General features: G+C 50.1%; 1 protein-coding gene across 2 annotated transcripts in view; it reads left to right on the top strand.

Moving 5' to 3' along the window:
- The window catches only part of Gsg1l (GSG1 like), a 202,696-nt gene that overhangs the window by 164,333 nt on the left and 11,979 nt on the right, over window positions 1–26,384 (top strand). Inside the window, exons 5-6 of one of the 2 annotated variants that reach the window (XM_076552022.1) lie at window positions 10,408–10,575; window positions 22,943–23,013. In XM_076552022.1, the coding sequence (XP_076408137.1) occupies window positions 10,408–10,575; window positions 22,943–23,013 (239 nt within the window). The remainder of the gene's footprint in view (window positions 1–10,407; window positions 10,576–22,942; window positions 23,014–26,384) is intronic. The other variant, XM_076552021.1, reaches the window with a different exon arrangement.

Raw genomic sequence — 26,384 nt, 5'->3', positions numbered from 1 at the left:
CTAGTGTAGATGAGAACAGCCAGCCCTAGTGGCACATTCTTGGAATCCTAGGTGATGCCAGGAGGATTATGAATTTGAGTCCAGCCTGGGCTACATAGGAGATCCTGTCTCAAACACACACACACACACACACACACACACACACACACACACACACACACACACACACACACACACCTAAAAGTCCCCGAGGGGCTAAATAGTTCAGCCCAGGCCACACAGGAGAAGAGTGAGTTGGGTCCCTGAAAAGCTTGTCTCCTGTCCTGGAGGTGACCCTCTGCACCAAGCCCCCTGTCCCCTGGGATAAGGGACCCTCACTGGTGCTCTTCCTTCCTCCCCATCTCCCTGACGTCATGGGGGCTGGGCCCTCCGGGCTGTTTCCTTGCTGAGGACTACTGGACCCCCATTCTGCAGGCTGGTCCCAGCAGGTACCTCTGCTGCAGTACTCTAGGATTGCCTGAGGGCCCCAAGGCCACTGTGGGAGTTCTGCTGGGTTGGCTGGTGCTCTTTCCAGAGGCTGTGGTCAGCAGAAACTCTGGCCTCCTTTTCTCTAAGATCAGGACAGCTAACAGACTGCACTGCCCACAGGTGTCCTTGGAGGCCCCTAGAGCCTACAGTCATTTTGCTCCCAATGCTCCTTGGCTCAGAGGGTGGCCTGGGTTAGGCATTTGTGCCCTGTCCCTACAGTGAACCCGTGCCCTCAGTATGCAGCTGTCTGTGGGATCCCCCTTGATGCTCTGTTATTATCCCCCCCTCCATGCAGGGCCTGGGGTCCATTGCCAAGTGGCAGATGGGTGCCTTCAGATCTACTCTCCAGCATGCCTCTGTGACTCCCAGGGGACAGAGGAGGTGGAAAGCCACGCTCTCCTGCCACACCACCCTCTCTCTTGTCCCCAAGTGTCCACTGTGCTCTTAGCTGTGACCCCAAGCCAGCCACCCCTATACTTCCCTGCACCAGCTCAGCAGTGTGATGCAGACACTAGAAGTTTCCAGGCCCAGAGACTTCAAGCTGTGCTATGTGCAGGTACCCTGGGAGTCTGGGGAAGAGGGCCTGGAAGATCAGAGCTGGTGGGATGTAGTCTGAGCCCCACCCCAGCACACCAGGGAACAGTGTCTTCTTATCTGCTTTTAACCAGTTTTTATTCTCTGTGTTAACTCATTTGTTTATCCATTCCACAATTTATTTCTTGAGTACCTGCTGTGTGCCACGCACTGTTCTAGGTGACATGGCATAGCAGTGAAGCAGACGGAGCATTTGGGTGTGTGAGGGGAGGGGTAACCCACACAAAGCAGGACTTCTAGGAAGTCAGAGAGGATGTGTCTCCCACTGCCCTGATCTACACAGCTCAGTCCTTGGATGGGCCACAGTAAACAGACCTGGAAGATGCTGGAAGGTGGAGAGAAGCCAGGAGACTAGACGGAGGAGTAGCACTCAGATGTGCCCTCCTCGTGCGCAGATCCCAGAGTTGGAGCTGATGGAGTGGACAACACAGCCATGTCAGAAGGCGCAGACAGAATGACAGCCAAGGGTCAGGAAGGGTCACCATTCTGGTCACTTCTCCTGTCACTGTGATAAACTGGCCAAAAGCACTCCAGGAAGAAAGGGTTTATTTCAGCTCACAGCTCCAGGCAGTCCCTCCTGGGAGGTGGAGGCAGCCGGAGATGGAAGCATCTGGTCACATCACACCCACAGTCGGGAAGTTGAGAGTGAGGAGTGCTCGAATTCTCGCTTGGCTCACTCTCTCCCTTCCCTGCTGCCCAGGACTAGAGCCCAGGGAAGGGTACCGTCACCAACGGCTGGGTCTTCTCGCCTCAAGTGACTTATCAACATAGTTCCTCACCGCCATGTCCAGAAACTGAATAATGGATGCCTCACAGGTACGCCTAGAGGCTGTCTCCTAGGTGATTTCAGGTCCTGTCAGACAATTAACACTAATTCTCATCAGCTGCTAATGGAGATGAACACTTAAAGGCAACATGTCCCTGCTCTAGTCACACCGCTGCCCCCACCCAGGAAATCCCTGTGGTTCCCCACTCTGGGCAGCACAGATGGAGCTGAGATGCTACCTTAGCAGACCTGACCGAGGCCCCCAGCTTCCTCAGGTGCTGAGTGGTAGCAGAATAGGGAGCCCCACTCTCAGGTCGGCAGCAAGGCCTCCCACTCAGTGCCGGGGAGACCACGTGGATGTGTGGACTAAGGACTCTTGCAGGTATGACAAACACCCCATGCAAACCCCTTGGAGGCATCAGTGGGGATCCAGGGATTTTGCCAGCTTACCCAATGGTGATGAAACCACCCTCCCCATGGAGCCATAGAAGGCCACAAGGAGCCGGATGACACACTCTTGTTCGTCTCTGCCAGGTCATGTCAGTATCGAGGTGTGATGAGCAACAGGAAGGTCAACCCCTGCCCAGCAGAAGTCAGGAACCCTTACCACCTTGAACGGCAGTGGTGGCCTAGTGGGAAACTTTGAATCTTACACCTACTTGCTAGTTTCCGGGTGGGGCTCTCATTTTCCATGCCACAACGTGATCAAAGGAAGTCAGCTGAAGCAGAAGGATCAAACCAGACCCCAGGATCTCAGCAGAAATGCCCCCAAATGAGCCAGACATGATGGCTTACCACTGTAATCCCAGAATTTGGCGAGGCTAAGGCAGAAGGATCAATGTGAGTTTTAAGCCAACCTGAGCTACATGGTCAGGGGCCGGTCAGCTAGGGCTGCAGGTTAAGACCATCTCAAACAAACATCCAGGAATGTTTATAGACCATCCCATCCAACGACAGTTGAATGTGCATTGTTAAAGCAGCATGCCAAGACAGACTACATCCTGGACCATTAACAAACTCCAAGTGTTAAAAAAAAATAGGGAAGCCAAGTGGTGGTGGCACACGCCTTTAATCACAGCACTCGGGAGGCAGAGGCAGGTGGAACATTGTGAGTTCAAGGCCAGCCTGGTCTACAGAGTGAGTTCCAAGACAGGCACCAAAGCTACACAGAGAAACCCTATCTCGAAAAAAACAAAACAAAAAAACCCAAACAAACAAACAAAAAACCAAAATAATAAGGAGAAAAAGAAACCAAATAAAATGTGTTTTTTGGCCACAGAGAAATCAAAGATAGAAGAAAATCAGGAACCACTTGTAATCTAAAGAACACACTTCTCAACAGTCCCTGAGCCACAGGAGGGGCCTCAAGGAAAACTTTAAAGTACGTTGAAGTGAAAAAAATTAAAATACATTTCAAACATTGTGGAGCCAAAGTATCACCGAGAGGATAAAGAACAACGCTAACTGTTTCCTTATCAAAGAGGAAGAGGGGGACGGGAGGGGCAGCTCAGTGGTTAAGAGTGCTTGCTGCCCAGTCATAAGGACCAGAGTTCAGATCCTACCTCCTACATATGTAACCCCAGCTCTGAGTGGGGCAGAGACAGTAAGATCACTGGAGCTTCCAAACGAGCCATGAAAATACAGGCCACATGTTCAGGGAGAGGCTCTGCCTCACAGGAATAGGCAAAGAGAGAGAGCGAGGGAGACACTTGATGCCTTCTGGCCTCTCTGTACACACATGCCCGAGTACTGCACACATGTGCACATGCGGTCATGCACACTAACACAGGCACACACACGAATTAACACATGAATCTTTTTTTAAAAAAGGGAAAGTGTTTTAAACCAGTTGTGAAAGTTTTTACTCCAAAATTGTTTTTTAAAAAAGGAGCAAAATAGTTCCAAAACAAGCAAAAGGAAGAACAGAAATCAACAGAACTGAAAATGAACAACAGCAAAAAAAAAAAAAAAAAATTCTGCTTTTTAGAAAATATGACGAATAAAATTGACAGACCCTTAATGTTTTCACAACTAAAATGAGGTACAGCCACGACAGACCCTGAGAACTTCAGAACATGGCAAGATCATAGTACACAGCCATGACAGACCCTGAGAACATCAGAACATGGCAAGATCATAGTACACAGCCATGACAGACCCTGAGGACTTCAGAATATGGCAAGGCCATGGTACATGTGAACTTGACAACTGGATGGGACAAGGAAGTTCTTGTAAAAAGCACAGACTGGTACTTCCCATCCAGCAGGAAATAATGGGATATTCCAGTTTGGACATTCTAGTAACCACTAAGAACATTGAAATAATAGCTTTTAAATGCTCAAAAAGAAATCTCTAGGGCCACATGATCTTACTGGGATATCTTGCCAAATATTTAAATAAGAATTAATACCTATTTTCTGTCAGATAATAGAAGACGAGAGACCATTTAGCAATTTGTTTTATGAGGTTAGTGTTATTCTGATATTAAAACCAGACAAAGACAGTGCCAAAGAAGTAAGGCCAGGCAGCGTGGTGCACACCTTTAATCCCAGCACTCAGGAGGCAGAGCCAGGCGGATCTCAGCGAGTTTGAGGCCAGCCTGGTCTACAGAGTGAGATCCAGGAAGGCACCAAAACTACACAGAGAAACCCTGTCTCGAAAAACAAAAACAAAAACAAAAGAGAGAGAGAGAGAGAGAGAGAGAGAGAGAGAGAGAGAGAGAGAGAGAGAGAGAAGTAAGACTAATAGCAATCTTGAATATAGTTTTAAAAATCCTTCACAAAAGAATAACAAGCAGGGGTCTGGAATATGAGAGAGGATGCATATACCGTATTGAGGAGAGTTACTCAGTGATGAAGGAGTTGAAACTCAGTCAGTGCCATCTATCACATTAGCAGGCAAAGGAGGAACATCACACGATCATATCAACTGATAGGGAAAAAGCCCCTGAGCTAGTTCATGTTCTTAGAGATTCTCCCAGAAAATAAAGATGAATGGGGAATTTCAACCTGACAACAAAAACTGATAAGCACCTGTAGATAAGCGTTGAAATGATGTTGAAGGGCATTTTCTCTGTGATGTTGAAAACACCACTGTTGCTCAACTGGAAGTTCTGGTAGCACAATTAGGTATAAAAGGCAATAAAAGCCATACAGATCAGAAAGGAATATACAGATAATGATTGTCTATGCAGAAATAGCCAAGAAACCTGTCAAAAACTTCTCACACTGGATCGGCGAATTAAGCACAGCCTTAGGTTATAAGAAGAAAACACAGAGTCAGTTTTATTTCTATAAACTTGCAACAAAAAATTTGGACACAAGATAAAAACATAATGATATTTATACTAGAAAGAAAATTAAATGCATAGGCTTTAGACCAATAAAGCATTTCTAGAACTCATATGCTAAAAACTGAAAAACACCAATGAAAGAAATCACTGATCCTAATAAGTAGACTATGTTCATGAATCAAAACACTCAACATGAGGTCCATAGCACTTCTCAAAGTGGAATACAGGTTTAATATGACTCTTGTCAAAATTTTAGTAAGACTTATACATATGGATAGGATATTTTAAAATGGAAATGGAAATGCAAAAGAGATAGAATAGCTAAAAAAAAATTTAAAGGAGAAAGTAGGGTGACTCATTTTACCCAATTTCAAGACCTATTACAGTTATAGTAACCTATACTGATATTAGAGTGTGTGTGTGTGTGTGTGTGTGTGTGTGTGTGAGTGTGTGTGCGCGCGTGTATGGGGGGTGTAGACACATCCATCAATAGGACAAGACAAAGGGACTCAGCAACAGACCCAAGAACTCGCCCACCTAATTTTTGACAAAGGCACTAATCAGTTCAGTGGAGTGAGGACAAGCTTTTCCACAAATGGTGCTGGAGTTATTGGACACCCATAACAGAAAAACAACCTTCATCTAAATGCATTAAAACAAATCACAGGCCTAAGCAGAAGATGTAATATTATAAAAGTTTTAGGAAAATATAGGAGGAAAACCTTTGGGAACGAAGGCTCAGCAAACATGTTTAGATTTCATATCAAAAGCATAAAAGGAAAAATCAACCAATCAGATTTCCTCAACGTGAAACCCTTGTTCTGTGAAGCTGTCGAGACGTGCCACACTGCAAGAGAGTATCTTTAAACCACACATCTGATACGGGGCTAACTCTGAAGGGTGTTTTGAAAGAGAAATGCCGCCCATAGGCACAGGTATTTGAACTCTTGGCTCCCAGTTGGTGGTGCTGTTTGGGGGTTAAGGTGGTACAGCCTTGCTTCCTGGGGGCAGGCTTTCAGGTTGTATATTCTCACCCTACAGTTCCTCTTTTCTGATTGTGCTACCATTGAGGGTATGAGTTCTCAGCTTCCTGCTCCAGCCTCCAGGCCTGCTACTGTCATGCCCTCACACTGCCTTGATGGACTCAACCCTCCGAAACCATGAGCCCAAATAAACTCTCTCTTCCTTGAGTTGCCTTTGGTCTTGGTGTTTTATCACAGTAACAGAAAAGCAGCTAGCCCACCCAGTACACATAAAGAGCTGAACTCTGAAAACAAAGAAGACAGCAAGAACAACAAAACCTCCCAACTAAAAAGTGAACAGGCAAGAAAGTGTGCAGATCGCAAACAAGCAAATGAAAAGTTCGACACCTTTAGCTGTTAGGAAATGCACATTAAAGTCATGATGAGCTAGAACTATATGGCTCTTAGACCAGCTAAAATAACAAATAGTGACCCAAGCAAATGCGGGTGGGGTGTGGAGACACACACATTCTCAGCAATACCAAGAAAACTATTGATGGATACAACTGGAGTCACTCCCCCCAGAGAACTGTGCTAAGTGAAAAAAGCCAGCCCAGACACGCATGGTATATGTTCCCACCTATATCAAATTCTGGAAATGGCAGGATTCTAGAAATGAAGAACAGATTGGTGGTCGCCAAGGACCAGAGGAGGTCAGGAGAAAGTGTATGTAACTCTAAAACAGCAAAAGAAGGGATCCACTGTGCGCTGTGACTAGGGAGCAGCCTGGTCCTGATACTGTACCACAGTTGCACTCATTTTCTAATATTGGGGGAAACTGACTAAAGACAATTTAACTCCTCCCATCTCTCTGTATGTATTATGGTTTAATTCGAATCTATAAGTATCATACATTTTTTAATTAATTTAAAATCAAAGGATAATTAAAGGGGGGAAAGGATCCAAGAAAATTATATGGTGTGATGAGGACTGAGGCTTATTAGAGACAATGAGTGGGGGCTGAGAAGGTGACACCGGAGGCGAGAAGTAAACAGCTGGCCTGGGAGCCTGTGAAACGCTTGGACAGTAGAGAGTCCCAGGCTCCTGGGTGGTGGCTGGGATGTGCAATGCTGAGCTAGTCCAGGGTAGCACTTCCTGTGATTGAAGGTGCTGCATGAACAGTAGGTGGGGTGTGGACATGGTCTACAGATCATCCTGCTTTTGTGTCTGCCCAGCAGTTTCTGTTTGTCTCTGTGCCATCCCTGCAGCCTCTGTTCTATCCCCACACCCTAGGCCCCATCCCCACACCCTAGGCCCCATCCCTACATCCTAGGCCCCATCCCTACATCCTAGGCCCCATCCCTACATCCTAGGCCCCATCCCTACATCCTAGGTCCCATCCCTACATCCTAGGCTACATCCTAGGCCCCATCCCTACATCCTAGGCCCCATCCCTACATCCAAGGCCCCATCCCTACATCCTAGGCCCCATCCCTACATCCTAGGCTCCATCCCTACATCCTAGGTCCCATCCCTACATCCTAGGTCCCATCCCTACATCCTAGGCTCCATCCCTACATCCTAGGCTCCATCCCTACATCCTAGGCTCCATCCCTACATCTTAGTCTCCACCCTACATCCTAGGCTCCATCCCTATAGCTTTGGATCACTGCTGTGATAAAGCACTATGTATGACCAAGAGCAAACTGGGAGGAAAGGGTTTAGTTCATCTTACTCTTCCAGGAAACAGCTCATCACTAGGAGAAGTCAGGACAGGAACTCAAGCAGAGCTCGAACTGGAGGAAGGAATAAGCCATGGTGGAGTGCTGTTTACTGGTTCACTCCTCATGGATTGCTCAGCCTTCTTATAGCACCCAGGACCACTTTGCAGGGGTGGTACTGCCACATCAATCAATGATTAAGAAAATGTACCCACAGGCTTGCCTGTGTGACAGTCTTACAGAGGCACTTCCTCAATTGTGGTTCCCCCTTCTCAGGTAACTCTAACTTGTGTCAAGCTGACAGTAAACTAGCCAGGACAATCCCGGTGACCTAGGCACCATCCCCAGCCTAGGCATCATTCCTACAGACTGGGCTCTCGCCCTTCAGCCTTCTTGCTTTGCTCAGATCTCTGCCTGCACACTTTCTGCTTTATCCTTTGGCTGGGAGTAAAGGCTTAGTTAAAGTTAGTATTTCTGGATGTAAGGACTAAAAATTTACCTCAAAACTAACTTAGGCAAAAGAATGTGTTTACATGGATAAGTAAATTAGGGCTTCTGTTGCCAGTGGCAGAAAGCTAATAGGAGTTGGCTGATGGGGGAAAATCCAAAGAAAAGGATCTGGGTTCCCATGAGCGACAGGTTCAAGGACAATAGCATTGGCTCCTTAATGCCTCTGCTTTCTCCTGGGTCACCTTAAATCTCGGGTTGGGTGGTGGCAAGATGGTCCCCGGCAGTTTCTGGCAGACAGCTCACCAGCTCAGCAGCCCAGGAGAGATATGATCTCGTCTCCATAGCTCCAACCAAAGTTCTGAGATGGTATCTCCTGATCCAGACCTCGGGCCGTGGGCCATCCTTAAGCTAAGGGCTGAAGCAACAGGAAGCAACACTTTGATTGGCCAGGCCTAGTCAGGTGCTCATCCCTAGGGGTTGAAGGCAGGCCAGATCCACCTAACCTATGTGGCCTGAGAGTATAGAAGTACTGTTATCAGAAGCAGGAATGGACACTGGGCAGGCCAAACTAACACTCCAAAATTCTCCAAACATGTGTCTTCATTCTTAAACCTCCGGTTGTACGTTTCCATCATGAGACATCCCAGACTAAGCTGGCATTTCAGCTCCATTGCTTAGGAAAGAGCACTTGATTGGATCAGCTTTGGCCACAGTCATCTATAATCTCTCTCTCTTTCTCCACTCTGTTTCTCCCTCTCTTCTTCTCTCCCTCCCTCCCTTCCTTCCTCCCTCTGTCTCTGTGTCTCCCCCCCACCCCCACCCCCGTGTGTGTGTGTGTGTGTGTGTGTGTGTGTGTGTAACACATTGAATACTTTAATGGCCATGGAAGTTCTTGGAGAGGCTGACACCTTAAAAATGTCCATTATAGACACCCCAGGCTTCTAGAAGATCTAAATTAGCTCCAAAAAGTGTGAGGAATCTATTAATGGGTTAGGCATGAGCGGAAAGAGGTGATTATTGAAGATCCATTTGAGAAAGGCCAAATCTACAGACCTTTCCTTTCTGGGGTTTGCTGAGGCTGTTGTCAAGAGGGAGGCAGGGCTGCCCTGATAACAGGGACCTAGGGGTGACAATGTTCAGAGAGCTACAGGTAGGCTGTAGGCAGGGAAAACCTGCAGCTCTCAGGTACTGTGGAAGGAGCCCATGAAATGAGACCAGAAGAGATCAGCAGCCTGGATGGAAACCAGGCCGGTGGGAACTGGAGCCAGGAGGGTTCCCCCGACGCCTGACACTAAACGGGTGTGTACAGTCCAGGTCAGAGGAATCAGGCAGGAGGCCACTTCTGCAAAGTAAGGCTGCAGTTAGGGTAGGTTCTCTGGCTTTGGGGTGCACTCCTCAGGTAGAGCAGCCAAGCAGCCCAGCTACAGGAGGGAAGATAACAGTGGACAGCTGAGCAGCAGTCAGAACTTCATCTCCCAGAGGGAGAGCTGGTAGACTGAGTCATAAAGAAGCAGGAGTGCCTGTCCCGGTGAGACAGCAGTGACAGCGAGCCTTTCCTGAGTGCCTCCATGTGCCAGCCACTAGTCTGGCGTGTTAATTCCTGCAACGGCCATGCTGTCCACAAGACTGGCTGTGTGGAGTGCATGGCACTGAGGTCAAGTATATTTTCCAGGGGCATGAGAGCAAAGGCAACTTAACCCTCAAGCTAAACAGGCCCCACCTCCTTCTCCAGCATCAACTTCAGTATCTTCAGTCACCCCCACTCCAGCATCCCTGCCTCCCACAGTGTGTGTGTGTGTGTGTGTGTGTGTGTGTGTGTGTGTGTGTGTGTGTATCCTGCTGCCTCATGTCCTCATAGCTTTGTACTGGTCCCTCTTCCCAGAATGTTCTTCTCTGGCCAGGACTTCTTCATCTTACCAGGACCAGCATGGTCATCACTGTATTCTGGATAACTGCCCCTGATTCCCTCTCCTTGCTCTCACAATAATGTGTCTTTGTCACAACGTGAAGACCACCGTCATTCTCCTGGATTATAGTGGAGTGGGAACAAGTCTTAGGGCCTGTAGCTGTGATAGGTAGACAAATGGTGCGTGGATGAGGCTCCTTGTCCCTGCCCACCCTCACTGTGGCATCTCTCTCCTGGTCTCTTGGCAGCTTGGCCTGGGGTTCGTTTACCTGCTGCATGGCGGCGTCTGTCACTACGCTCAACTCCTACACCAAGACAGTCATTGAGTTCCGGCACAAGCGCAAAGTCTTTGAGCAGGGTTACCGGGAGGAGCCGACCTTCATAGACCCTGAGGCCATCAAGTACTTCCGGGAGAGGTCAGTGTATACATGCTCACATCTGGTTAGTGCTAGGATTCTGAAGGCCAGGGCCTGACCTCAGTAGCCCAAAGACCCCATTCAAGACTGGAGCAAATGGTCTGACTGACATGATCTTGGATCTGGGACAGGCTGGGTAAGAGAGAGTATGGACTTCTGGGTTTCTGGGACATCAAATGTTTTGTGGGCATAAGATTGCTTAGGACTGGGTTAGAGAGATGGCTCAGAGGTTAAGAGGTTAAGCTGATCCTCCAGAGGTCCTGAGTTCAGTTCCCAACAACCACATGGTGGCTCATAACCATCTGAAATGAGATCTGGTGTGCAGGGACACATGCAGGCAGAGCACTATACATAATAAATAAATACATCTTTAAAAAAATGATTGCTTGGGACTTATGTGATCAAATTATGGTATAGCCAAAAAGGAACAACATGTGAGTGGTAACTGTTTAAGTCCTGGGTGACTTCAGCTATGATCAGAAGAAGGCTGAACCATGATGACTTCCTTCTTGGGCCCTGTAACGGTGCTGTGCGAAAGGATCCAGTAGTAGTGTTGGTGCTGGTCACCAGAAGCTGGTGACTTCTCAAGGTCAAGGACAAAACTCAATCACCTATGTTTTCAAAAAGGATCTGGGAACAACATGGGTGACAACAAATAGTGGATGGGTGTCTAGATAGATAAGTGAATGGGTTGATGGACAGATGGATGGGTGGATGGATGGATGGATGGATGGATGGATGGATGGAAAGATGGATGGATGGATGGATGGATGGATGGATGGATGGATGGATGGATAATGGATGGATGGATGGATGGATGGATGATAGCTGAATGCTTGGGTGGGTAGATTGGCAGTTGAATGGTTAAAATCTGGATAAGTATGTAAATGAGTAGATGGTAGCAGATGGATGGGTGGATGAATGAGTATATGGACAGATAAGTGAATGAGTGGGTAGATGAGATGACAGATGAGCAGATGGATGAATAGATAGGTAAGTGTTGAATAGATACACAGGTGAATGGGAGAATGGATGGATAGACGGATCGGTAAGTTGTTGGATGAATAGATGGATAATTGAGTGATTGGATTATTAGGTGATTGGATGGATGGATGGATAATCAGGTAGGTGGATATGTAGATAGGCAAATGGGTAGATGAGTTAGATGGATAGATCTATGGAAGGGGTAATAATACATGGCATGATAAGTAGGCGTGTGGGTGGAGGATGGATGTCAGGATTTTTAAAGTTGGAGACCCCGTTATGCTGGACTCCTCTTAACTGTTCTTCTGAAGGCCCTCAGAGCATCAGCTGGGGGAACCCTGGTATTTTGGGTGTCCTCTATCCAGCCTCAGTTCAGTGGTTCTGAGTCCACCTTCTTCTTTCCTCTTCTGTCCTAGCTCCATCCAAAGTCACTCCTGTGGGCTGGCTACTATCTAATGCCGCCTTGCCTACCTTTAGCTGCCGGAATCTCCTCTGGGCCATGAAAGGCCCTGCCCTCACTGCCGCCTCCTGCATGCCCAGGAAGCAGGCCCCACCCTCACGGCCAGTGCTGCCCTCCTCTGTCCACCTCCTAGGCTGGCAGTGGCTGATAACAGCAGAGGCAAAGGCAGAGATACTCTGCCTCCCGTCCTGGCCACGCCAGCCCATCCTGCCTGAGCTCCTCTGCTGTGGGAGTCTAAGAAGGACAGATCTGGGCCTGGGGTCTCCACTCTCAGTGCTTTCCCTGGGTGCTTCTGTTTTCCCCCAGTGCTGGGGGTGGAATCCAAGGTCTCATGCATGCTAACATCACCCCCCCCCCACTGAGCTTCACCACCACCCACACCACCTTCCCCTGAGTGGAGGCCTAGACAGAGCCAGCCAGCAATGGCTGCCTCACGTAGCTGTGCCAGGTCCTGTGTCTAGACATCTAACAGCATGCTTGTGACCTTCCAGTGAGCATCGTTTGCTTCATTTGATAGACGAGACTCAGAGATGTAAAGACACTTATTTAAAACCACACAGTAATGGAGGAAATGGGCCCAGGTCTGCAGCTCAAAGTTTAAACCTTTTCAGGCTGGCCACATCCCTGAGGATCAGGCTGCTCAGTGGGAAGGAGCAGACTTAACATCAAACCCAGGCACCTGCTTGTGTCCACACAGGTGTTCTCTAACCATGGGCGTGTCTGCCCAGTGCTCACAGACGTGTGTGTCTGGGGGTGGGAGTGGGGCTCTTGCTGCAGGTAGGTGGGACTCTTTGTGACTCAGGAGTCAGCCTTCCCAAGGGCATGGTGTCCAGGAGGCTGTCAGCAGTGGTGGACAAAGGCCTGCCCCCCTCCCCATAGGAGGAACTGCACCTGGCTTGCTCTCAGTGGAACGTGAGCCCTGAGTGGGAGCCCGCCCATGAGCACACCTTTCCTGATCTCTCCCTTCTTGTGCCCTTTCTCTTCTTGTGTTTCTTGCAACCACCTTCTAGGTGAGCCCGGTATCCGGTCCTTGAGTGCAGGGGGAGGGGGGAGGGAAGGATGAGGTAAAAAGCAGTACTTTCAGTGGGTGGAGCTGGGTCGCCCCAGGGGAATGCCCTCTGGGTATGCAGAGGACCAGAGGGGGAAAGGCTGGGCAATGAGGTTCTTTCAGGCAGAACATGTATACCACATGGAGTGGAGGGCAGGCCCCTCTCTGATTATTCCAGACCTTTCCTCTGCCTCATCCTTTCTCCCATGGGTGCTCTGAGACTTCCTCATCCCAGAGCTTTATACTCTGGTGCTCCATTTGGGGTGCACATCAGCTCACCCCTCTTTCTGGTCACTTCTCTGCATGTGTGCCCCACATACCTATGCTGGGGCTAGTATCACCTGGTGCCACTCACAGTACCTGAACCCCCAGGATTGTTCCAGAAACCTAGTAGGAACTCGTGGGGTGCTTTCCTGGTGATCCGGTGATCTTTGAGAAGCCTGGATGCTGCCTCCCTCTCTTTTGCCTGGCATTTAGCTCCAGCCTCGTTGTCTGCAGACACAGTGTCCTGGGAGGGAGGAGGCCGTTCATTCCCAGCACGGTCAGGAGCTTGTCCCAGCCCAGGCATCAGTTAGCCAGGACTGGAAGGGGGCAGCACTCCGTGCTTCGAGCTGTGGTGAAGGACTTAAGGCCCCCGGTGCCCCATTAACACCGAGACTGCTTGCTACACTTCCATAGGATCCACCTGGGGCTTGCACCCTGCATTGCTGAGGGAGCAGCTCAGACCATGTGCACCTCAGCCAGGCAGCAGCTTCTCATCAAGCCACAGTTCCCGCAGCCCCGGATTGCTCAGGCCCACGATGAGTGCAGCATATGTGCAGAATATCACTTTGCACATTCATAACTTAACATTATGCAGAGGTTCATCAAATTTGATTTCCCTTCCCTCCGAGGAGAGTGTTTCAGCTCTGCTGCTCTGTTCTATTTTCTTCTTCTTCTTTTTTTTTTTCCTGCTCTTTGCCTACAAGCAGCTCAGAGCACATGGCTTTGTTGCTTGGCTTTTGCAGGGCAGGGCAGGGCGGCTGAGAGCAGGACTGGAAGCCCCTGGCAGTGAGACACACAGGAGGAAGACTGATGGGAAGCAGAGGGTGTCATGGGCAGATTTGTTTCTTTACTTCTGCGTGACCTGGCTCTAGGCACCAAACAACTCTGGGCTTGTGTCTTCTGCACACGAAGGAAGAATCTAGAGCGCTTGGCATCTGGGAATGATGATGTTTTGTTCCCCTGTCATATCCTGGGTTCAGGGCCTGGCATGCAAAACATGCAAAGGCTGGTGTGTGTGTGTGTGTGTGTGTGTGTGTGTGTGTGTGTGTGTGTGTGTGTGTGTGTGTGTGTATCCCTGTTCCCTCTCCTAATGGCCTTGTTGGGCCTCCAAGTGCAGCAACCCCCTGTGATGGAGGCAGGAAAGTGCTTCAGATGGATCACTGATGATTTTGTCACAGCTCAACCTGACCCATACACCCTAAACACCCCAAATGTGACTCCATTGATTCCCACCTCATCTCTAGGAGGTGTGGGTAAAAAATGTCATCCCATTCTACAGATGCCAAGTTGAGGCACAGAGATATTCAGTGATTTGTCCAAGGCCATGCAGCTGGCTAGTGCCATCCCAGGCCACATAGTCACCATGGCATTTAATCTTGGGCCTGATGATGAATGTGTGGCAGGTACAGAGCGGAGAGGGGTGGTGAGGGGTCTCCAGGTAGAGGAGCCACAGTGTGGGAGGCAGGCAGGTGCATGCAGGTTGGGAAGTGTGATCATCTGGTAGGACGGCAGTCATAGCACGGTGCTGGCTCCTGGTACCCCGATTGCATCCTTAGGAGAGGAGCCTGTGTTCCACTCCATCTATCCTCCTGAGGTCTGGGGAGAAGCTGCTGCCCTGGGCACATGGGCGTGGGCTGTCCCTTCCTACTTTGCCCCCAGTGCCACCCAGGTCCTTTTGGAATGTTCTTTCCTTCAAAAGTGTGAGGGGCTGTTAGGCAGGTTCTGAATGGCTGGGGGCTTTGAAACATTGTGGTGTGTGTGTGTGTGTGTGTGTGTGTGTGTGTGTGTGTGTGTACATGTTAACACATATCATTCTCACAGGATGGGGTTGGTATGCCAGCAGAGGGGCTGATCCAGCCCCCTGATCACTGGTAGCTGGGAGTGGTGCACACCAGGCCTGGGAAGCCTCTGGAATTCAGCAGTCCCACCAGCAGGCTGTCTGCTGTCCCCAAGGAGGAAGTCTTAATTGGCCTCCTGGGGAGTGGGTGGGAGCTGCTGGAGGTGGGCAAATATTTGCAGATCAGGGTTCTCTTGAATACTTAAATGCTCCGATTTAGTTTAACAGCGTGTGAGAGAAAATAAGACCCGTTGGGTTTGGACCCTGGAGAGAAGTCAGCCATGTTGAACAAGCACCCTGCCTCCCTGTGGGTGTAGTAGCCTGTGGGGAGCAAGAGACCCAGAGCTCCCACTCGAGGTGGCCTCCTGCCCCCTGCTCCCCCCTCCTGATGACTCACAGCACAGCACGTGCTCACTGCCTGTGCATCAGCCTTTCCCTCTGAAGGAAGCTGGCTCTTGCTTCCCAGCCTGTCCCAGCACCTGGAGCCACAAGGGCTCTGCAAACGCAAGTCTTGTTAATTAGAAGCAGGTCAGCTGGGGTTTCCTAGAGCAAACGCCCTTCTAGCTCTGCGCCTGTGTTGAGTCCTGAGTCCTTGTGGAATCAGACTTTGAATTGAGTCTGCAAGCTGGGCTGGGTGGCACAGATTGTAAACTCAGATACTCCTGAGGGTGAATATGGCAAGTTCAAAGCCTTCCTGGGCTACAGAGTAAGTTCAAGTGCAACTTAGTGAGACTCTGTCTAAAAAGAAGAATAAGTAAATTTTAAAAAGAGAGAGCTGGGTGTGATGGCAGATGTCTTAGTCTAGTCCCAGCATTTGGGAAGCAGAGGCAGGCAGAACTCTATAAGTTCAAGGCCAGTCTAGTCTGCATAGTGAGACCCTGTCTCAAAATATATATTTTTTCATATTTCACATATATATGTATACATGTGTACATATGTAGACATACACGTGTACACACATACACATATATTATATGAAAATAAATGGAATGACCCTGCATTTCCCAGTCACAAGTTCCCCCACCAAGTTGCTTCACATTTGGTGCGTCCCGCTGTCTGGCTGGAAAGTGGATGTGTCCTACCTCCCAGCCTGGTCACTGGGTGACAGGAGCTGCAAATTGAACAGGAGTATCTTCTCTGGCTCACTGCTCACTTCTGAGACCCCCCTCTGTGCAGGGGGAATAATACTCCCTCCTGTGGAAGAGGCATGTGATATCCCGCAAGCTGAGTGTTTTCTCTTCCTGTAACCAACCATCCCAGCAGAAGACTGAGGACTCGGAAGAGAGACGCTGTGTCTCTCCTTTCACTGAGACAAGGGGCCCTAAGGAATTGGAATTTCCTGGGCATCCCATGCTGAAGCCTGGTGCAGCCAGGGAGCAGCTGGTCTTCTAGGAGAGATTTCACAGGGCACTGAGGACTTATCAAGCACCTTGCGACCAGACCAGACCAGACCAGAGCCCAGGCAATGATGGGTCAGTGATGGGTGGACAGACCACAACTTGACCAGGACTGCTTAGTTATGCATACCTCTCATCTTCTGTTTAAGCCAAACCTCATGCCAGGGCCTCAAAGATGGACATTTTTAGGGTGTGTGTGGGTCACTGTTTTTCTGTGTTAGCTCCTCTTCCCAATGTGGCCACACTGAGTAAGTCTCCTTTCTCTGTGTGTCACGTGGAGCAGAAACAGTTGCAAAGCCCTTTCCCCGAAGCCAGCTCTCACGGAGTTCCCCAGATAGTCACAAAGCAAGTTGCCCTGCACAGCAGAGATCTGCTGGACACTGTCATTCCTGGGGGGTGCAGGGTACCTCTGCCTGCCCAGTGACCACACATCTCAGCGGTCCCAGAGGGTGTGCTGAGTCCGCCCCCACCACCACAGTCCCCTCTTCTGCCTGCTCCCGGGACGCATGGAAGGCTTCTCTCCCGTTCGCACTTCCCACTCACGACACTACCCACACCCATCTGCCTCCCAGGCCCTCCTCGACCCACTAAGGCGCTCTCAGCAGCCAGTGCACACACTCTAGCATGGTTGTCCAGTCCTGGCTTCAGAGATCTGCTGCTCTGGTTCTGTAGCCCTTCCTTCAGCCAACCCCACTCCACAGTCCCCTCCGACTCTTCCTAACGTTTTTTGGGGGAGCGATTTCTACCCTTTCCATTTGCAAGGTATTTGTGTCTTTGAAACGCAGCAGTGTGGCAAAGCTGACCACGCACAAAGGTCAGACCAGAGCATGGACACTGGGTACTGTCTTCTTGTTTCCCAGCCTTCTCCCGGCTTTACCAGGCCAGGCTCAGCCCCCCTCTTCTCTCCTCAGTGACACATGGCCGAGGACACCCCCACATCTCAGAAGCCTACTCCTTGTTCCGCTGTACTTCCTACTCCGGCTTCTTGAAGTTCCATCAACATGGCCAAACTCACTCACCGTACTTCCTCTCCAAACCCAGTCCAGTCTGCTCTCTCTGTCCTGGCTGCACGTTTCTTTCCGTAGGTGTCTCAGCTGGTGAAAGCCTGGAATAGTCAAGTTCTATTTTTTTTTTCTAAGTTATTTTGAAACAGAGTTTTTCTGAGTAGCCCCGGCTGTCCTGGAACTCACTCTGTAGACCAGGCTCACCTCCAACTCACAGAGATCCGCCTGCCTCTGCCTCCCGAGTGCTGGGGTTAAAGGTGTGCACCCCCACCACCTGGCTGGAATGGTCAAGTTCTGATGAGACCCTGGTCCTACAGCTCTTCTTCACCCCAAGACAGTGAATTCTCCCCACACTAGGTCTCTTAGTCACTCACTGCTCTTTCTATTGCTGTGGAGAGACACCATGACCAAGACGATGCTTATAAAAGAAAGCATTTCACTGGGGCTTGCTTACAGTCTCAGGCTTAGTCCATTACTGTCATGGCCGGGAGCACGGGAGGAGCATGGCACTAGAGCAGTGACCCAGAGCCACATCCTGAGCCACAGGCAGCAGACAGAGAGAGGCACTGAGCCTGGTGTCAGCCTTTTGAAACCTCCGATCCCACCCCCAGTGACAACTTCCTCCAACAAGGACACATCTTCCAATCCTTCGGCTCCTTCTCAAACAGTTCCATTTGCTGGTGACTAAGCCACCAGATCCTCCTTTAACTGCATGTCCCTTCTGCAGCTTCAGGGACCCACAGAAACACATGGGAAGAGACAGATCCAGCAAACCGTAAGTTTTAAATACCCCCTGCCAGCATCCCACTTTGCAGCCTGGAACTCTCTATATAGACCAGGCTAGCTTGGACACACAGAGATCCACCTGCCTCTACCTCCTGAGTGCTGGAATTAAAGACCTGGACCAAGTTTTAAATAGCTTTTCTTTATGTCTTACTTCTTGTTGTTCTAAGCGTCTTTTTATTTTAGCTAGGCACAAATTTATAATCCCAACACTTGGGGCAGGAAGATTATGAGTTCAAGGCTAGCCTGGGCTATGTAGTGAGATTATGTCTTGAAATAATAAAAGTTTTTACTGTTTTATTACCAGATCTTATTGTTAATCTCTCACGGTGCCTGATTTATGAATTAACTTTTTCCGTGGGTGTGTGCAGAGGGAAAACAGTCTATTGTATAGGATTTGGCACAGCCCTGGGCTTCAGGACCCAGTGGGGTCTCAGGGTACCTTGGTAGATGAGTCGGGAATAGCTTCCTCCCACCTCCACCCTCGGTCACTCAGGCGAAGTCGAGTCACCTCACACTCCCCTGGGTGAATCCAGGAACCCCCTCACCTATTCCTGGCCAGTTTTTGACTCTGGAATCCATTCTCCCAGCAGCCATTGCTCTGCAGCACTGTGATGTGATCAGGATAACAGACTCACCTTTCCCTCTGGAGCACTAGTGAGACTTCTGGGGTCCCCCAGGACACCATTGGAATGTCCCATGTGTTCTGCCTGACTCTTTTCCTCCTCCAGTGTCTCTGTCCTGCTTGCACTCTGGGCATTCAAGCAGGAGCACATGATCATACCACAGGCACCCTGGCTTGATGACTGCCCGCTGTGCCCCTTCCCCACGGGGGCACGCCTCAGGGTGGTGGAAGGGTCTTCTGCTACAAATCAGGAGGTTATCACACTGTCCTTGGGGCCTTGTGATGGGAGGAAGCCTGGGGAGACTTCAACAGTGGGGTGGAGGGTTGGTGTTCCCACGGGACTAATGCTGGAGACTTCGTGTATTTCCAGGGAGTGATTTCTACTCTTGCCATTCACAAGGTGTCTGCAGGGCTCTTGGCAGAAATGGAGACAAATTTAACCACCCCTAAAGACCAGGCCAGATCGTGAACACTGTGGGGAACTGCTCTTTCCTGTTATATTCCAAATGATGCTATCATGCAAAAGAAAAGGGGACAGGGTGTAGAAAATAACATCTTTTCAAAACCCATCGATTTCCCCCTTTCTTGCAACTGCCCTTTTGGTGGAATGTTACGGAATCTTAAGTTACTATCTATGGGTCATTTATTTCTTTTATTCCTTTTAATTCTATCCTTCATTCCTTTCTAAATTGATCATTAAAAATCAATGTGTTCTTTGTCCTCTGAGGCTGTCTCCCGGATCTGTGACTTCTGAGTCTCGGCTCTGTCTTCCCATCTATCTTTGAGGAGGCTTTGAAGGGACTTCCCAGGGACTCCTTGCAGGGCACTGCTCCAGGCTGTGTCCTCTGAAGTTGCTATTCCTGGGAGGAGTGTGACCCCAGGATTTAGGGATGATGCCCAGGAGACCGCAACACCCTCAAACCACTCCAAGGATGACGTCATTGACACTGCTGATCCACAGCAGCATTGGAAGGGAAGATAGAGCACAGGGTAGTCCTTAGGGTGGGAAACAATGGAGGAAGGGTGCGAGGAACATCCGGAAGCAACAGCTGGAAGAAATGGCCACTTCCTGAACCCCTGAGCTTCTTCTAGGACCAACCAGCTGGGGAGAGAAAATATTGGGGAGAGTCCTGCACCACACTGCAACGTCCCTCCTGCAGGTCCTACACTATGGGAAAGCTGGGAGACCCAGGCTCAGCAGATGTTCTGAGACCCAACTGGCATCTGTGACCCACAGTATGGGCTGCCATGGAGCCCGTGAGAAAAGCATAATCTAGCCCTACTCCCAAGACCGGCCTCTCAGAATCTGCATAATCATCATGTCTTCAGTTGACATCTTTGCCCTTTAAATTTGGGAAACATGGGGCTGCGAAACAGAGCAGATAGCCACTCTCAGGATCCCAGAAGGTGATGTGGCCAGCAAGGGCCAGCAGACAGGCGGGGGCTACTCAAAGTGTAGCCTGTAGACCAGTGCTGTCTGCCAACACCTTCAGAGTGACCGCACAGAAATGGCGGCCAGTGAAGGCTCTTCCAGCTGACGTAGCTGGGAAGTTCAAACCCATCTGGTGTGCATGCGCAGGGGTGACTCCGTAAAAGTTCCTGGCGTACTGAGAACGGGGAGGAAAGAAGCCTTTCTCAGAGAAAGGTCAGGACGCATGGAGAGTCAGATGGAGGCAGTGGCTGGAAACAGCTGGTCTAGGGTCAGGGAAGGGACGCTGGCTTTGAGGGTGGCGCTGATGGGACACTGTGCAATAGAGAACACAAGGGAGTTCTCATGTTCAAGCTGATGATGGGTCCCCGCCCATCTAGCCACACAAGAAGACTCAGCCCACAGAGGTCCCCTATGCTCCAGGCTCTTCTTCCCTTCAGGGAGCCAAACGTGGGTGTTCAGGGCACCTCTGTGGGGCCACCCTCACTTTCTGAATACTGCTCTCAGCTTCGGCTCTGACTGCCGTTGGGCCCAGGTAGAGCAGCTCAGTGGCTTCTGGGTCAGGAGGCTGTGCCGCAACCACTGACCCTGGACCAGAGCCTTGGCAATTCAAAGTCTTCTGCTTCCTTCAAAACATGACTGTCAAGTCAGGCAAGGCAGAGCAGGCCTGGCATCCCAGCACTCAGGAGGACCAAGGCAGGAGGACCTGAAGTTCAACACCAGGCTACATAATGAGACCTTGTCTCACAACAAAGCAAACAAACAAACCCAAGAATCTTGAGGCAACCAAGAGAGCTAACTGGGATGGAAGGGGGGTGCACGGACCGATGTGGCAAAGGAGTACCTCTCTGTTCCTTGAGCTTCACAGTGACACGGAGCTTGCTGCCGCTGCCGATGGGACTATGGCAATTATGAGGGCAAGCCGTGATGGCAGTTCTGCACCGATTGATGAATTTGTCCAGTGGTGGCCAGAGCCCTAAGCAACAGGTAGTATACGCCTGCTCACCGGATGAGGGGTCAGAGAGGAACCAGAACAGGGTGGAGCCACAACTCAGGAGAACCTGAGGCCCAGGAGGGTGCATGCGTCACATCCAAGGTGTCCGGTCCCACCTGCCACCCATCAGAGTGCAGGTTCCACCAAGACCCTGTCAGTTCTTCAGAGCGCCGTCTGGGTCTCTTGAGGTAGCTCCCGCCATCCTTTAAAGGGTGAACACAACATAATGTATTTCCCAGGAAATTTCTACCCACATCAAAGATGGGTCACCTTCACATTTACAGCCATTTTCAAACAAGAGCTTGATGTCCCTTTGCGGGGGCAGAAGTGGGGAGCATGTTGTGGCCAGAGGCAGCCAGGGTTGGAAGCTACTGTGTGGGGACAACGGAGGCTTGGAGGCCGAGGTGACACTTGACCTGACAACCTGGGAGCCAAGGCCTAGCCTGCTGGGCCTCAGCGCCATGGTTTTTTACTTTGCTTTTTCCCTCTCTTAACCTTCGTTGAGACGGTGTCTTGCTTTCAAACTCATGATCTCTCTGCCTCAACCTCCTGTGTGGCCATTCTATAAAGAGCTGGTTTCCTCTCACAGAGTCAGTTCTGGAAGGTTCTCCAGTGAAGTCCCATATCTGCAGGCTTTGCAGGGCTGTGGCAGAGCTTGTGCCTTAAAGGGGAGGGTTTAGCCCTGAAGTGGGTCTGGGTGAGGGCTTGACCACCCTTCTGCTGTCTTCTGGAGCTGAGTGTCTACTTCCATCAGGAAAACACAGGGGCCAAGAGAGGCTCTGGACATCTGGAGACCTGGGACACTGGGGTGGGGGGAACTGTGGAGCTCAGTTCATCCGTGACAAGGCAGTGTGACCCTGTGTGTGTGACCTCATTTTCCTTATGTGTTTGGTGGGTGCAGGGGCAGTCATTGCTGTATTAGTGATAGCAGCCTCCCACATGTGGTCCCCACTATGCTCATAATAGCAACCATGAATGTGCCTCTGTAGTTGTTTCAAGAACTAAAGCCCAGGACCTGGCACTGTAGGAGAAAGGAAGGAGTGAGAGGGGAAACACAGAGAGAGTGTGAGGCTAGCCCACATGGGGTTTAAAATTCCTAGTGGGTAACTTCCAGCAATAGCCAAGTTGAGACCCCCTGAGCTCAGCCAGGGGCTGACACAACCAGCCTACTGTCAGGACTTGATTTTATTTACCTATGTGTGTGGTGTGCCCTCTTCCTCCCTCATTCCCTCCCTCCCCCTTCCCTCTCCCCTGTGTGTGTGTGTGTGTGTGTGTGTGTGTGTGTGTGTGTGTGTGTGTGTGTGCTTGCCCTGGCCACGTAGATGTTCTCCAATCGCTTTGTGTCTCTGTTGCCCCCTGAATGCCTCAGTTTCTTATCCATAAATGGGAAAGTGGCACCCATCATCTCAGGGCCTGGGTAAAGGTTTGTGGGTACCGGGGGAAAGCTGTGTTGAAGTGGGCACTGTGCTCCTCAGGCCCTGGATGCCTGCAGCTCTGCCTGCCCTCCCATTCCAGCTTTGAGATTTTCTTGTTTCTTTCCAGGATTGAGAAGGGGGATGTGAGTGAAGAGGAAGACTTCCGTCTTGCCTGCCGCCATGAGAGATACCCCACCCGTAAGTGCTTACTGGGCTGACAGGGAGCTGGGACCCCTGCACAAGCATCCTTCCCTAGACACACACCACAGACTAAGCTGAGGCTGGCAGCTCCAGGCCTGGCCTGACTTCACCAATAGCCTTTGAGATTAGCCCTAGGCTGGATCTACGGAGGTAAGGAGAGGATGGATTTGCTTGGGGGCTTCGAGTGCATTCATTTCATCTGCCTCACTCTGATGGACATATTAGGAAGAATGCAGGGAAGCCATGAGAACAAGTGTCAGCTCCAGCCATCAAAGGAAGGCAGAGCTGAGGGCCTTTCTCACATCAGAAAAGAAGGAGCTGCTGAAGATGGCAGGTGAGGCGGTTACATCTCAGTGAGCTACTTTTCTCTGCCTGTTCCATCTCCACATGGGTGTTTTTCAGGCCTCATCTCATGACCCTGCTGACCCCTAACTCCCACTGGCAGGAAGATTAGCAGATGAGCAAATTAAACCTCAGAGAGGTACAGTAACTTGCCCCAGGTCACACAGCCTTGCTAGTCAGCATATACCCCCTAGATCTTTTAAGATGCTTGGGAGGCTTCCATCTCTACCCGAGTCACTATGCTTGAAGGCCAGGAATGCTGGGAGCTGAGTCTGAAGCCTGAGTCCTCGACCCTCAGTGCTTTCCTCATTCACATCATCTGTCTCTATGTATATATGTATCTGTCTATCTATCTATCTATCTATCTATCTATCTATCTATCTATCTATCTATCTACCTATCTATCTATCATCTATGTGTCTGTCTATCTATCTATCTATCTATCTATCTATCTATCTATCTATCTATCTATCTATGTATCTATCTATCTATCTATCTATCTATCTATCTATCTATCTATCTATCTATCTATGTACCTACCTACCTGTCCATCCATCCATCCATCCATCCATCCATCCATCCATCCATCCATCCATCCATCCATCCATCGGGTCACCTCTTATCTATCTCTCCACCCATTATCTATCATCTCTCTACCTTCTGTTGGATCCACTGTCTGCCTCATCTGTTGGAGGTCTCTGTTGACCTTTCTACCTTTGTCTCTTGCCTCTCTCTCCATGCACATTCCTCTGGAGTGAGCTCAGGGTCAGAGGTAGAGGATGGTGCTAACTGCAGGCAGGCCATCTTGGAGGCTGGGTAAGTCCCTTTTTCCTAGAGGACATGGTAGTGGTCTGAATGTGGCCACAGAGAAGCAGGATTTGAGAACTTTTTGATGGCGTTGTCAGGGTGGCTCAGACTGGGCCTCTCTGGGATCAGACCCTGACACACCTCTCTTTCTCTCTTTAACACACACACACTCACACACATACACATTCAAACTCATACACACTCACACATTCACACACTCCTACACACATACACATTCACACTCAGACACATACACACACATATTCACACACTCTTACACACATTTGCACACTCACATGCATACTCATACACATACACACACTCACAATGACAATAATAAAGCTGCATCCACAGAACTGCTTTGCTTAGGGGATGCCAACATCACACGTTGGAATGGGGATGAGACTCAAGGAAGAGGCAACTCATTGGTTCTAGCAGAGGACATCAGGACAGTGACACAGGCCCGGTCATACCTCAGCTGTGACAAGAGCTCTACATGTCATTGGAGGGGACTTCCAGAGTGTGGAACCATGAACTAGCTGACTGCACTTGGCAGGTGTGCCCCATGACCACACACGTTAGAGCAAGGGCCGGGAGGGAGGGTCCTCGGGGTTGCACAGAACTTCTGTAGGAGCCTTCAAAGGTGTGTGTGGCTGCCAAGGGAAGAGTTTGGCTGGAAGACTCGAGGCCTTGCAGGTGTTGAGTCTGAGGGCTGTGGGATGGGCATCCCTGAGGTGGAGGCTGGATGGAAGGAGATCACAGACCCCAGCAGGGAGGAGAACTGGACAGCTAGCACTGAGGGACTGCGAGATCACTTGTGGAGAAGGGTCGGTGCAGGGAGCTGTGCCCCAGGGCTCCGAGGCATGAGTGGGGGAAGGCTTTCTCCACCCTGGTTTCACAAAGCCTCTGTGCCCAAGCATCTCTGTCCGGGTGTCCTCCATCAGGGCCGTTAGTAGAGATGGCTGTGCTCCTGGGGCTCCTGGGGACCACCAAGTACAGAGGATGGGTACCCATGGCAAAGCAAGGAAGGAATCAGTTTACCTGAAGAGGCTGTTTCTATGATGCATGAAAGGCATTCACTTGTTCCTTTACACATTCATTCATTTACTCTCTTATTTATTCATCCACTCATTCATCCACTACTCATGAGCTTCTGTGGGCTCCAGAAACAGAGACAAGCAAGGCCAACTGTGGGACCTTAAGTTTTTTTGTTTGTTTGTTTTTGTTTTTTGTTTTGCTTTGGTTTGGTTTTTTGAGACAGGGTTTCTCTGTATAGTTTTGGTACCTGTCCTGGATCTCGCTCTGTAGCCCAGGCTGGCCTCGAACTCACAGAAATCCGCCTGGCTCTGGCTCTGCCTCCTGAGTGCTGGGATTAAAGGCACGCACCACCACTGCTGCACAGCCTCCTTAACAAGTTTTCACACCTGTAGGACAGCAAGACCCATACTGTGACGGCATAGTGTGGCAAGAGCCATGGTGGGGTCCCTGCTGATGTCACCCGTGACATCAGAGTATGGCATCTTATCTAGGGTACAGCACAGGGGCTAGAGAGGATGATCTCTCTCACTCACTGAGTCAGTTCAACCTCATGGCACACAGGATAAGGAATCCTAGGGAGGCTAAAAATAGCTCTAGCCAGGCATGGTGGAACATTCCTGTCATCCCAGTATTCATAGGCCAAGGCAGAACGGTCTTAAGTTCAAAGCCAGCCTAGACAGCTGAGACCCTGTCTCAGCAAACCAGAGACTGGGCTTATCCAACATCATCCTATCAGGCAGTATCAGAGGACATGCAGGCTCTGTAGTGTGGAGGAGCTGTCTGTGTGGACCCGTCTCCCCAGGCTGGGTCCTGAGGATGGGGGCCCAGCAAGAGTAGAGTGCTAACAGACCAGAGAAGCAGCCAGTCCCCAGAACCCGGCCCCTTAGCAACTGTGGGGCTGCTGCCCAGAAAATATTTTGGAACCGCCTGGGCGAGTTTTGCAATATTTCCTTATGAAGCAGCTGCTCAGATCCTGCCGGGGACAGCTTGCCGGCAGGAGGCCTGGGGGAGGAGGGTGTCAGGGAGCCACATTATTAACCACTTGCTGTGTGCGCTCTGCAAAGCTCCTGCCTGCTAGCTCTTCGAGGGTTGATCCAGAGGACGTGAGAAGGGAGAATTGCCAGGCAACTTTGCTGAGCAGAGACCTCACTCCATTCGGTTTGTGATGAAACCCAGCCTGG

The sequence above is a fragment of the Peromyscus maniculatus genome, chromosome 1 (genome assembly GCF_049852395.1).
Source record: "Peromyscus maniculatus bairdii isolate BWxNUB_F1_BW_parent chromosome 1, HU_Pman_BW_mat_3.1, whole genome shotgun sequence".
In the NCBI taxonomy this organism is placed as follows: domain Eukaryota; kingdom Metazoa; phylum Chordata; class Mammalia; order Rodentia; family Cricetidae; genus Peromyscus; species Peromyscus maniculatus.
Note: the sequence above shows the minus strand (reverse complement) of the source record. Positions and strands in the feature narration are given on the sequence as shown.